Source organism: Cebus imitator, unplaced genomic scaffold, assembly GCF_001604975.1.
Source record: "Cebus imitator isolate Cc_AM_T3 unplaced genomic scaffold, Cebus_imitator-1.0 Scaffold87, whole genome shotgun sequence".
NCBI classification, from domain to species: Eukaryota; Metazoa; Chordata; class Mammalia; order Primates; family Cebidae; genus Cebus; species Cebus imitator.
In genome coordinates, this window is record NW_016107402.1 from 792,773 (window position 1) to 806,662 (window position 13,890).

Consider the following 13,890-nt stretch of genomic DNA (forward strand, 5'->3'; position numbering starts at 1 on the left):
AAGGATGGGCACCCCATTTGGTTTTATGGTGCCTCTACTTGCAAGTGGTTGTGTAAATGGAAGGGCATGCCCTATTTTCTCATACTTCAGCTGGTTACACATTAGGTCTGCTCTTGTGCACATTTTAAACTGAGGGGCCAATTACATCAAGAAAAATTTGAACCCAAAGGTCAATGTACAACTATAAAGTTCCGAAGTTCGCTATCTCTCTTCTTTCTTTTCTGCTTGCTTTAAGTCTGTTGTAATATTTCTACTGAGATAAAATCCACTGTTTGTATCCAACCATTCCTTTTTGTTATTGTTTGCAAACTGGTGAGTTTGTATTAATATCTCACAGTTCTGAAGTAAAAGCTATAGTATCTTTGTACGAGTGTGTATGTGTGTGTTTATGTATATGTACCCATATTTTGTTATGTGTTTTTGGCCACAAGGTACCAAACTGGCTTAAAGTTAAACAGTACTCAAAAATTGAATAATAAGCCCAGGTCGGTTACTGTAGTTCACACCTACAGTCCCAGCACTTTGGGAGGCTGAAGCAGGCAGATTACCTCAGTCAGGAGTTCAAGACCAGCCTGGACAATATGGTGAAACTCCATCTCTTCTAAAAATACAAAAATTAGCCAGAAACAATGGTAGGCACCTATAATCCCAGCTACTCAGGAGGCTGAGGCAGTAGAATCACTTGAACCTGGGAGGCAGAGGTTACAGTAAGCTAAGATTGCACCATTGCTTTCTAGCCTGGATGATAACAGTGAAACTCCATCTCAAAATATAAATCAAAATAAAATAATTTGGCCAGTCATTGTGGCTAACACTGTAATCCCAGCACTTTTGGAAGCTGAGGCAGGTGGATTGCCTGAGGTCAGGAGTTTAAGACCAGTCGGGCCAACATGTTGAAACCCCATCTCTACTAAAAATACAAAAAAATTAGCCAGGCATGGTGGCATATGCCTGTAATCCCAGCTACTTGGGAGGCTGAGGCAGGGGAATTACTTGAACCAGGGAGGCGGAGGTTGCATGAGCCAATATGGCACCACTGCACTCCAGCCTGGGTGACAGAGAAAGATTGTTTGAAAAAAAATCAAAATTAAATAAATAATAATTTGGTAAATGTAATGGAATAAATACAACATATTATCTAGACAAACATAATTTACAATCTAAAGTTATATTGAATTAAATAATAGAGATTTCATTAAATGAGTATTTTCCAATTAAAAAAATATATGGTAGGAAAACATTCTTTCTAAAAAATATGTGTACTTGTTAAAAAGTAAATAATTTTTTCTAATTTGAAGCTTATTGAAAGGTTACCCATAAAACAAGGTAAAAGGAACTAGAAAATAAGAGAGACATAAAGAAGTTATAGAAATAAAGAGGTATTTTTGGTAAGAAAGCTTAAAGAAAAACAATTTTATATGAGAAAAAATCTTGTATGGTAAGTTTTATAAAGTGGTTATTTAAGAAAGAGGGATGTTCAGGACAAACCAGAAAGTCCAAGCATGTCATGAATGATCTGTGTAAGTTGTAATAATATTTATGGAAAAAATTTTATATGATCAAGTTGTCTATAATTGAAGGGAAATTATTTATAATGGTCTTTCTAGAGATTGGGTTTTTATTTTCTTTTTTGAGATTGTGTCTCACTCTATCACCCAGGTTGGAGTGCAGTGGCACGATCTCAGCTCACTGCAACCTCTGCCTCCCAGGTTCAAGTGATTCTCCTGCCTCAGCATCCTGAGTAGCTGGGATTACAGGGGTCTATCACCACATCTGGCTAATTTTTGTATTTTTAGTAGACATGGGGTTCCACCATGTTGGCCAGGCTGGTCTCAAACTCCTGACCTCAAGTGATCCTCCCACCTCAGCCTCCCAAAGTGCAGGTTTTGATATTTTTAAAAACTACTTATACAGTAAAGAATTAGTTAGAACAATAAAATTTTCTTAAGGTATTGCTTTACTATTAATAAAATTACAAAACAGTATGATTTTATCATGCAAAGTTCAACTTTTATTGCTGTTTTCAGCTTTCTCCTCCTCTTTTAAAAGGCCTAAAGTAGTAACTCTATCCTTCAATGCATTTTCAGCTCCTGTAAGTTTTTTTTTCGTTTGGGTTCTAATGATTGTGACCCGATGCTAAAAATGTTTTATCTTAAAGGACTAAAGGAAATGCTTCTTTCCAATGTAATATTCTGTGCTCTTGGCTTTAAATTGTTCTATGGATCCAAAAATTTTCACTTAATGATGCAAGAAACACTCTTCCTATGTCTAATTAATTCAAGTACCCTTTACTTTGGTTTTGACTTGCAGTTACCTAAATGGACTCCCCATAGGAAACAGCAGTCACACCACAGAAAGTCTGTTCCCTACGGGGAGTCCATTTAGATAACTACAAGTTTTGACTCCTTAATGGTGCTTGCAAAAACTTGCAGTTATCTAAATTGATTCCCCAGAGGGAACAGCAGTCACACCACAGTTGCCTTTGGGTAACTGGCCTAACAAACAGATTTTATGCTTTATTTAAATAATTCCTACATAATTATTATTAAGCTTTTCTTTGCTTAGAATAAACTGAGATTTTTTTTAATTAATTAAGGTTATTACATCCATGTAACTTCATTTAAGTTCTTTTAAAGTCCTTAAGTCATTAAGTTACAGGGCTTTGACTCCTGCATCTAAAAAAGATATCAAGTCCTGGTAAATCTTAAATACTGACAGCAGTTAAAGCCTTGTCTTCAGACCCAGTAGAAGATGCCAATCAAGATAAACTGCATTCATGAGACTCAAGGCCATAAATTAAAACTATTAAACTCATCAAGGCCCAGGGACTATTGTGGAAGAGGTGGGCATGTGAGATTGTAAGGGTCAATTCCAGAGACAAAATAAGTTCAGTTTCTCTATAAATTAACCATTAATATCAAAAACACACTGATGCAAAACCAGCATATTGACTCCTGTGTCAGATTAACAAGGTTTTCTTGGAGCATTAACTTACTCTTCAATAAAAGATTATAAAGGTTATAAAAAGGTTCATGGAAATTATACCTCATGGTCAAGATGCTTAAAATTGTATAGATTGTTTACAAAATTTTGAGAAACAAATTTAATTGGCCTCATTCTGTCATTATTTGGGTTTATTGTTTGGGAAATTAAGTCTCCTCTCTGAAAGAATAAAGGTTTTTGTCTTTTTTTGAAATTTTTATTACTTTCTCTAAATGAATGACTTATTTTACAATAATCTGTGATTCTATTTTGTGATATGAATGGTTTTAAACTTTTTTATATTTGACAAACTTTCCAAAATCAAATTCTAACTATGGTCCTCATTAATTTTTTTATGTTAGTGCCCTGAAGTCCAAAAGAGACATATTCAGCTTATTCAATATAATAATAATGTACAGGAAGTATTGTCAAATATGAAACAGTGTTTAACTTTCTTTGGATTATATTCATATAAATGTGTTATTAGTATGTTTTCTAGAATTGCATTAAATTCCTGTGTTTCTGATATGTCTTAGCATATGTCATGAGTAATAATTAAGATTATTGTGTAAAATTGTTGTATACCACAGAAATAGCCAAATTTCCTTGTCAATTGTGTCTTTATGACTGTTCTAAGACTTGTGTTTTACTTTTATCCTTTTCAAAAGGTGGTTTTATAATCAGCAGAGGACTCTGACAGGTGCTCCTGAATGCAGATTTCTGATAACTTTGGAGATTGTGACTCTAGGATAGAGGAAAAATGTCCAAGACTCCCATGGAGAGCTACAATGTTCATCAACATCAAGCAGAACAGGAGTTAACTGCATAGACTGAACTAATAGAAGACTGAATAATCCTTTTTATGACTTATTGCTTAAAATGTTTCTGGTCCTTTGTTTTTCAGAGCCAAGAAAACTTTTCTTTTGAACTACTTACAGCAGTTAATGATTCAGTAAAGTATACCTCTATAAATAAAATTTGGAGCATATTTCTCTGCACCTCATTTCTCCAAAATTTGGAAACTAGTTGTGAGTATTCTTAACTTATGACAGTATAGTTATCTGCAGTATAGTTAAGTGCAAGAATAATCTGTTTTCTTTTGTAACAGGACACAATTGGAGACACTGGTTGTTTTACCAAGGTTTTGACTAGAATGGCATGCTTTCAGATATAGACTCCTCTAAGAAATCAAAGTTGACTTACAGAGTCAATAGAAGCCCCTTGGGAAAGCTGGTCTCATATCTTGTCTACACAGTCCCTGTACAGGTTCCTGACCTATAGTAAGTAAAGAATGTCACTTTCTGACAGGCCCAGGAACCTCAGGTTTTCTTGACACCTTGAGGTGAGGAAATCACCCAATTAGTACAGGTATTTGTAGGCACAGGCTGGTCTTAAGGCACTAAAGTTGAACCTGAGATTCCTTATGGGATAAAGTCCCAGCAAAGCCAATTTTAAAAAGCGGGGGAGAGTATATGGCAAATTATTGCTGACTTTACTCAAATACTCTGTCCAAGTATAACAAGACTAAAATTTGTTTTGAAAATGAATTTGTCCTGTGAATTGTCTTTAGTGAAAATGGAACTAGAGAGAGAAAAATTATGTTTCAAAATAAACTATAGTACACCTGTTGTTAGAGTTTGGTCTTGCCTAATGTTTTTCAATTTTTATTATTTTCTAGAGTTTGGACTGAATTCTAAAATTTTCCAGGCTAAAGTAATGTTTTCCTTTTTTTTTCCTTCTTTCTTTTCCTTTTCCCTCCTATTTTTCCTGATTTGAAATTACTAAAACTTAAGCTATGCTTTCTTAAAGTCCTGTAAGCTAAAGCCAGACAACTTAAACTTCAGAAGAAAATAACAGCACTAGATCATGCTACTATTTACATACATAAAGCACTTTTATACCTGCCTACTGATGTATGGACTTCAGAGTAATATGGCCTATATTGATTTTCCAGGGTTGTTCTTCATTTATTATTTTTTTGTTTGTTTGCTGTTGTTTTTCTCTCCTTTCCCCTATTTTCTCTTCACAGGATGTAAGACTTTGTAATCTGCTAAAAATGAGCTTTCCTAATAACATGGGACCTTCCTAACTACCAATAAGCTACCCTGCCCATGAAAGATCAGACAAAACCTGAGACCAGGGCAGGTGTGGTGGTTCACTCCTATAATCCCAGCACTTTGGGAGGCTGAGGTGGGCAGATCACTTGAGCTCAGGAGTTCAAGACCAGCCTGAGCAACATAGTGAGACCTTGTCTCTAAAAAATAAAAATAAAAAAACCCTGAGACCAGAGACTCAGTCTCTTCTAAAATGCTTTCTCCAAAAGATTTTTAAAAGAAAAGGAGGGAAATGTGAAAAGAAAATAAATCTCCAAATCCCAAATCATTAAGCCAAAGGAAAGGAAAGGTCAAGTTGGGAACTGCCTCCCATTCTATTCCTAAAGAAGATAGCTACAAAGATTAAAAAGTTACATACTTCCCTCACAATTTGCCCACAAGGAAATTCCTTGTGAATAAAGAACAGACAGAACTCAAAGTCATCCCTCTGCTTACATGAGACAAATGCATATCTGATTGCTTCCTTTGCCTTATTGTTTCACTAAGCCAGACTAAGGCATAAGGGACTATTCCTGTAAAATGTATATTCAGCGAAAGGCTAATCAGAAACTCAAAAGAATACAATCGTTTGTCTCTTACCTACCTACAGCCTGGAAGCCTCCTCCATGCTTTGAGTTGTTCCACCTTTCAGGACTGAACCAATGTACATCATTTTTTTTTGTTGTTTTTTGTTTGTTTGTTTGTTTGTTTTGAAATGGAGTCTTACTCTTTTGCCCAGGCTGGAGTACAGTGGTGCAATCTCAGCTAACTGCAACCTCCACCTCCAAGGTTCAACCGGTTCTCCTGCCTCAGCCTCCCCAGTAGCTGAGATTATGGGTTCCCACCACCATTCTAAGCTAATTTTTTTGCATTTTTAGTAGAGATGGGGTTTCACCACAGTGGTCAGACTGGTTTTGATCTCCTGAGCTCAAGTGATCTGCCCACCTCAGCCTCCCAAAGCCAATATACAACATATACATATTGATTGAGGTGTCGTGTCTTTCTAAAATGTGTAAAACCAAGCTGTGCTCCAACCACTTTGGGCACGCATGTCGTCAGGTCTTCCTGAGGCTGTGTCACATGTCGGTCCTTAAACTTGGCAAAATAAACTTTCTAAATTGATTGATAAAGCCCAAGAAGAGAGAAATGATTTAAAGATGAAACTTACAATTAAAAGAAGCAGGCTGGGCACGGTGGCTCATGCCTGTAATCTCAGCATTTTGGGAGGCCCAGGTGGGCGAACCCCTATGAGGCCAGGAGTTCAAGACCAGCCTGCCCAACATGGTGAAACCCCATCTCTACTAAAAATACAAAAATTAGCCAGGCATGCTGATGGGTGCCTGTAATCCTAACTACTCAGGAGGCTGAGGCAGGAGAAATGCTTGAATCTGAGAGGCAGAGGTTGCAGTGAGCCGAGATCATGCCACTGCACTCCAGCCTGGGCGACAGAGCCAGATCTTGTCTCAAAAAAAATAGTTTTGGATGTACTTGGGGCCTGTTAGTCCTGTCTTCTTTTCTATTTCTCCCTTTTGGAATGGAAATATCTATCCTATGCCTGTCTCACTATTGCATTTTGGAAGCACATGATTTGTTTGATTTCACATTTGTTTGCAACTGGAGGGAAATTTGCCTCAAAATAATTGTACCTTGAGTCTCACCCATATCTGATTTAGATAAGGATTTTGCATGTGACAAGGACATAAATTTGGGGGACCAGGGAAGGAATGTTATGGTCTGAATGTGTCACCCAAAATACATGTGTTAAAAAATCTCCAATGCAACAGCATTCAGAGGTGTGGCCTTTGTGGAGGTATTTAGGTCCTGAGGGGGCTGTCCTTGTGAATGGATCAATGCCACTATAAAATGATTGATAAAAGAAGTTTGTTCCCTTTTGCCCTTCTACCTCATGCTTAATGAGGGCACAGCATTCTTCCTCTTCGAAGATATAGCTTTCAAGGTGCCATCTTGGAAGCAGAGAGCCAACCTCACCAGATGCCACAGCCTTGATCTTGGACTGCCCAGCCTCCAGAATTGTGAGAAATAAATACCTGTTGTTGTTATTTTTATTTTTATTTATTTATTTATTTATTTTTGGCTGAAGGAATGTTATTTTTATATACAAATTATCCTGTCTCAGGTATTTGTTTGTATGTGGCTGGAGTGCAGTGGTGCGATCTTGGCTCATTTCGAGTTCTGCCTCCTGGGCTCAAGCGATCCTTCCACCTCAGCTTCCCAAGTAGCTGGCACTACAGGTGCACACCACCACACCCAGCTAATTTTTTTGTTTTTGCTTTTTGAGATGGGATCTCACCCTGTCACCCAGGCAGTGGTACGATCATGGCTTACTGCATCCTTGACCTCCCAGGCTCAGGTGACTCTCACACCTCAGCCTCTCAAGTAGCTGGGACCACATGGATGCACCACCATGTCCAGCTAGTTTTTTTGTATTTTTTGTAGATACGAGGTTTCACCAAGTTGCCCAGGCTGGTCTCAAACTCCTGGGCACAAGTGATCCTCCTGTCTCTGCCTCCTAAAGTGCTGAGATTACAAGCATGAGCAATCGCATGAGCCAGGAATTTTGTTACAGAAGCACAAACAGACTAAGACGCCATCTATAAGACATCATCTATAAATTCTGTAAGATTCATGGTGTTAATCTGCCCATTTTATAGTTAAGGACACTGAGGTGCAGGAAGAATAAACAACCATGAGTTGTTCAAGATCACACAACGGAGAGTTGGTAAGTTAGGATTTAAGCAGTTTAGCCCCAGGCAGTTTAGCCCCAGAGACTCTGCTCTCAAACAAAATAGGATATAGCAGAATCATCATAAAAATGAGAGGACAGAGAAAATGTCTGGATACATAAGACATTGATTTTTTTTTTTCTTTTTGAGACGAAGTCTCACTCTGTTGCCCAGGCTAGAGTGCAGTGGCATGATCTTGGCTCACTGCAATTTTCACCTTTCAGGTTCAAACTATTCTCCTGCTTCAGACTTCCAAGTAGCTGGGATTAGAGGTATGTGCCATCACACCTGGTCAATTTTTGTATTTTTAGTAGACAGGTTTTCACCGTGTTGGCCAGGCTGGTCTCAAACTCCTGACCTCAGGTGATCTGCCTGCCTCGGCCTCCGAAAGTGCTGGGATTACAGGCATGAGCCATTATACCTGGCCTAGATATTCTTTATTGAGCACCACTTGTATACTAGCCACTGTGTTAGGTGTTACAGGTGGGGGAGGGATACACAGATGAACAATATTCTCTGCTTGTCTTCAAAGATTTTATAGCCTAGTTGAAGCATGGTGAAGGACTGTCGTAATATGTACAAATCAAATCCCAGCAGATTGTGATTCATTTTATTGTAGAACTACAGATAAAATGTGGAAAGAATGCTAAGGAAAAAGATTCATCATAGCTGGGTTGAGGGGAGCTTCCTAGACATGATGGCTTTGGAAGAAGTGAAGAATTATAACAGCAGAAAGGAGAAAATTAGAGATCACAGGGGAAGAAACAATGTAAGCAAAGACGCGGATGCATTTGGGGAATGGCAGGTCCTCTGGTTTGGTTAGAATACATGAGACTTGCACGAGAGAGAGGATTTTACGTAGAACACCAACATAACACTAAGTCACACTGAATCTAACAGTGAGATAATTATTTCCTTTCCAGTTCTCATTACAAAGAAAAGTCTCGGCTAGGTGCTGGCTGGTCTTTCAAGCTCTAACACTTGCTGATGTCACTTTATAACACAAAACTCACCAGCTCATATCTGTCAGTGGGCAACCGAGCTCTGGTTGAAACTCAATAACATGAGCTGGGCACGGTGGCTCACGCCTGTAATCCCAGCACTTTGGGAGGCCGAAGCAGCTGGATCATCTGAGGTCAGAAGTTCCAGGCCAGCCCGGCCAACATGGTGAAACCCTGTCTCTACTAAAAATACAAAAATTAGCCAGGCGTGGTGGCAGGCACCTGTAATCCCAGCTACTTGGGAGGCTGAGGCTGAAGAATCGCTTGAACCCAGGAGGTGGATGTTGCAGTGAGCCAAGATCACGCCATTGCACTCCAACCTGGGCGACAAGAGCGAAACTCCATCCCAAAAAAAAAATGAGCAAGGGACATGGTCAGAGACAGGCTTGGCAGGGCTGGCTCTGGCCTCTGGGTGTAGGATGAGAGGGGAGACTAGGGGCTGGGACAGTAGTGGGGAGACTCAGGGTGAACAGCACAGGGCCAGGGAGGAACCAGGATAGATACAACTGAAATAGAGGGCTCTAGAAAGAGATGGTTCTAGAGCCCCATTAGGCCATGACACTATGTGCTACCTGGTAGACCTGCTGTGTAGATTTCTTTTCCAGAGGCAATCTTTCAGCCTCTGATCCTCCTCCTGGCTCCTAGGCACCTTTCTGTTATAACTTACTACTAATATGCAATAGGCTGTGACTGGGTTTTACTGAGTCAAGGTAACATCTGCAGAGGCCAGCCTACCTCAGCCTCATTAGCTGGGGGAACTGGAAATACAGTCAGACAGGGTGGGGCAAATCGACTCATGCCTCCTCATTCTGTGTTTCTTCATGGGAAAATTCCGATGTCTGCTTGACCGCCTGTGGTGATTCATTTTATTCCATATGATGAACATCTGATTCTCTAGGACCTTCAGCTTCATTTCACTGAACAGAAGCCGTTGGAGGACCTTGTCCTGGAGGGCAAAGCAGGCATGCATTCTCTCAACTTCTTTCGTGTTCTTGGAGTCGTTTTCGGAAGCATTTGGTTTCTCTTCTTCCTTCTAAGCTCCCCACCGCCAGGAAAAGGGGAAAGTTGGTTAATAATGATAATCCCTTCCTTGTTTGAACACCTGCTCTGTGCCAGGTGGTTTACAAACATTATCTTAATAGATTCTCACCACTGCCTGCAAGGGGAGCGTCTTTGCCTCATTTTGTGGAGACTTGGGACCCAGCAATGGAGATCACTTTCTTATTTTTAAGACGGAGTTTCACTCTTGTTGCCTAGGCTGGAGTGCAATGGCGCCATCTTGACTCACTGAACCTCCACCCCCTGGGTTCAAATGATTCTCCAGCCTCAGCCACCACGCCTGGCTAATTTTTGTATTTTTAGTAGAGATGGGGTTTTGCCATGTTAACCAGGCTAGTCTCAAACTCCTGACCTCTGGTGATCTGCCCGCCTTGGTCTCCCAAAGTGCTGGGATTACAGGTGTGAGCTACCATTCCCAGCTGGGAAGTCGCTTTCTCAGCATCACACAGCCTTAAATTCCTGAGTCCCCTGCTGGCCTTTGGTTCATAGGAATGCAGGAGATGGCTGGCTAATCCGCCAGTTGCAGTGGACATAAAGCCCTTGGCCTAAATACATCTATCTCCAGGAGACTGTTTTTCCAACGTGCCTCTCTGAGCATTTTGTCAGGCTCAGCATGATCGGAAACTACAAAGTCTCAGTGGTCTCATGACATGCTTTTATCTCTCTGGTTCTCATCTCTCCTTCCCCTGGTTAAATATAACACTCAATTTTTTTCTTTTTGGACTCAGCTACAAACTAATGGTCTTTAAAAATATTTAAAAATTAGGCCAGGTGTGGTGGCTCATGCCTATAATCCCCGTACCTTGGAAGTCCGAGGCAGGAGGATCGCTTGAGCCCAGGAGTTTGAAACTAGCCTGGGCAATATGGTAAATCTCATCTCTACAAAAACTAGAAAAAATTACCCCTGTGCACACCTGTAGTCCCAGCTACTTGGGAGGCTGAGGTGGAAGGATCACCTGAGCCCACGGAGGTCGAGGCTGCAGTAAGCCATGGTTGTGCCATTGCATCTAGCCTGGGCCACAGAGTGAGACCTGTCTTAAAAAACTAAATACATAAATAAAATAAAATGGTTAACTGAAAAAAATTAAACATATCTGACATGCAAAAAAAAAGCTAAATAATATAACAAATGCTCATATTCCCATATTAACGTAAGAAATAAAATATAAATATAACCAAAGTTCTCTGTGGACTCTCCCACCCACAGCGTTCTACCCCTCTCTGAATATCATCATCTCAACTGTAATCCTGCATTTAGTATTTATTTTTCCATGCGTTTCTTTATAAAGTAGTTCTCAATGGAAGGCATTCTGCCCTCCATTTGGCAATGTCTGGAAGAACGTTTGTCACAAAATCGGGGGTGTGCTACTTGGCATCTCACAGGTGGGGGCCAGAGATGCCCCTAAGCTAACAATGCACAGGTGATAGGTGAGCCCCCTACAATAAAGAATCATCTGGCCCAAAATGTCAACAGTGCCACGGTTGAGATATCCTGCCTTAAACTACGTTCACTGCACATATGCATCCATAAACAAGATAGGCTGTTGTTTTGCTTTGTTTTTCTTTTTTGAGATGGAGTCTTGCTCTGTAGCTCACGCTGGAGTGCAGTGGTGCGATCCCAGCTCATTGCAACCTCTGCCTTCCAGGTCCTGGTTCAAGCAATTCTCCTACCTCAGCCTCCCAAAGAGCTGGGATTACAGGCATGAGCCACCATACCCAGCTAATTTTTTGTATTTTTTAGTAGAGACAGGGTTTCACCATGTTGGCCAGTCTGAACTCCTGACCTCCTGATCCACCCGCCTCGGCCTCCCAAAGTGTTGGGATTACAGGCATAAGCCACTGCCCCCAGCCTGCATTTTTTTTTTTTTTTCTGAGACAATCTCACTCCGTCACCCAGGCTGGAGTGCAGTAGCATGATCACAGTTCACTGTAGCCCCAACTTCCTGGGCTCAGGTGATTCTCCAGCCTCAGTCTCCTGAGTAGCTGGGACTATAGGCGCATATCGCCATGCCTGGCTCATTTTTGTATTTTTTGTAGAGACATAGTTTCACCATGTTGCCCAGGCTATTCTCGAGCCCCTGGCTTCAAGTGGTCTACCTGCCTCGGCATCCCAAAGTGCAGGGATTATAGGTGTGAGCCACTGTGCTGGGCCGTTTTGCATGTTTTTTGGTTTTGTTTTTGTTTTTAGAGGAGTCTTGCTCTGTCACCCAGGGTAGAGTGCAGTGGCATGATCTCAGCTCACTGTAACCTCTGCCTCCCAGGTTCAAGTGATCCTTCTGCCTCAGCCTCCTGAGTAGCTTGTATTACAGGTGCACTATGTTGGCCAGGCTGGTCTTGAACTCCTGACTTCAAGCGATCCACCTGCCTCAGCCTCCCAAAGTGCTGGGATTACAGATGTGATCCACTGTACCTGGCCTAGCATTTTTTTTTAACATTAAATGAAAGATGTCATAATCTATGTACATTTCTGCTGTCTTTATTATTCTATTTTAGAGATGTATCTATGTTCATCCATTTTAATTAAAAAAATTTTTTTCACATTAAAGTGGTTGTTACTCTTGCCAAAGCATGCTGACATCAAACATGAAATAGGAAAGTCTGGGGTGGTCCTGATTTAACAGCTGAGGCAACTGATGCCCCTTGTGGAGGGAAGAAATTTGCCAGCATCATCTAAGAGGAAGCTGTAGAATGGTGATTTAGAACAGAGTCTTGGATTCCCCAGTCCAGCCCCATTATTTCGACACCTCCCTATTCCCTACCTCCCAACCCAATCTAGCTACAAATATCCCCTATCCCTGAGCTGAAGCCAAGGCCTGTCTTGCTCACCTGCTGGGGCTCTGGGAGGGTGAGCTTGTGTTCATGCTTGACCAGCCAGTTGCTAAGCAACAGCAGAAGGAATAGGAACCCAAACAAGACTGGCTTATAGCTCATCAGCCAAATTGCCGCTGCTCCTATGGTGCCCGAGGAGGCAAGTATCCCATGGAGACTCCTAAAGAGAAATATCAGTTCCGCCAGCATTGTGGCATGGAGGCACACAGGCCCCAGGACCCTGCCTCAGGCCCCTCCATGACAAGAGTCTTGGCTACACAATGCCTCTGAGTCATAACCAGCTCCCTCCCACCACCCAGTTGCCACATAACAATAACTCCTCCTATGTCTGAAGCACCCACTATGTGCCAGATTCTTTGACAAGCAGTTTGCAAGTATTATCTCATGATGTCCTCACAACAGCCAGGTGATGTAGGCCTCCTCATTCGTTCACCAGTATTTCTGGGCCTAGCCACTGGCAAAAAAATGGCCAATACAGAGCCCCTACCATCACAGGGGCAAAGAAAAGCTATCCAAACTTGGACATAACTGCTTTTACAGTTATACTAGGCCATCTTGATGCTTTAGGGGAAGGTAACTTTGTTTAATATAATATGTATAACAGACAAACCTATAGCAGAAAAAAAAAGAAAAAATACACTATGTAGTATTGATTAGGTTTTGGACTCTGTACAGTTAGACATTAACTTTTTATTAGTATTTTATTTATTTTTGAGACAAGGTCTCATTTTGCCCAGGTTGGAGTACGGTGGTGCGATCACAGTTCACTGAAGCCTCCAACTCCTGGGCTGTAGTGATCGTCCTGCCTCAGCCTCCCAAGTAGCTAGGACAACAGGCATGTGCCACTATGCTCAGCTAATGTAAAAAAATAAATTTTTTTTTGGCCAGGTGCGGTGACTCATGCCTGTAATCCCAGCACTTTGGGAGGCCAAGGCAGGTAGATCACCTAAGGTTGGGAGTTCCAGACCAGCCTGACCAACATAGAGAAACCCCATCTCTACTAAAAATAAGAAATTAGCCGGGTGTGGTGGCTCATACCCATAATCCCAGCTACTTGGGAGGCTGAGGCGGAAGAATTGCTTGAATCCAGGAGGCGGAGGTTGTAGTGAGCCAAGGTCACTCCATTGCACTCCAGCCTGGGCAACAAGAGCGAAACGCCATCTCAAAAAAAAAATTTTTTTT

General features: G+C 41.2%; 1 protein-coding gene across 1 annotated transcript; it reads right to left on the reverse strand.

Moving 5' to 3' along the window:
* Positions 1-9,500: 9,500 nt before the first annotated feature.
* Positions 9,501-12,897, reverse strand: TEX46 (testis expressed 46). The gene is made up of 2 exons (XM_037740635.1): positions 12,706-12,897; positions 9,501-9,766 (listed from the first exon to the last, which is right to left on the reverse strand). The coding sequence occupies exons 1-2, from the start codon at positions 12,895-12,897 to the stop codon at positions 9,566-9,568; spliced, it is 393 nt and encodes a 130-aa protein (XP_037596563.1). The 3' UTR covers positions 9,501-9,565.
* Between the last annotated feature and the right edge of the window lie 993 nt (positions 12,898-13,890).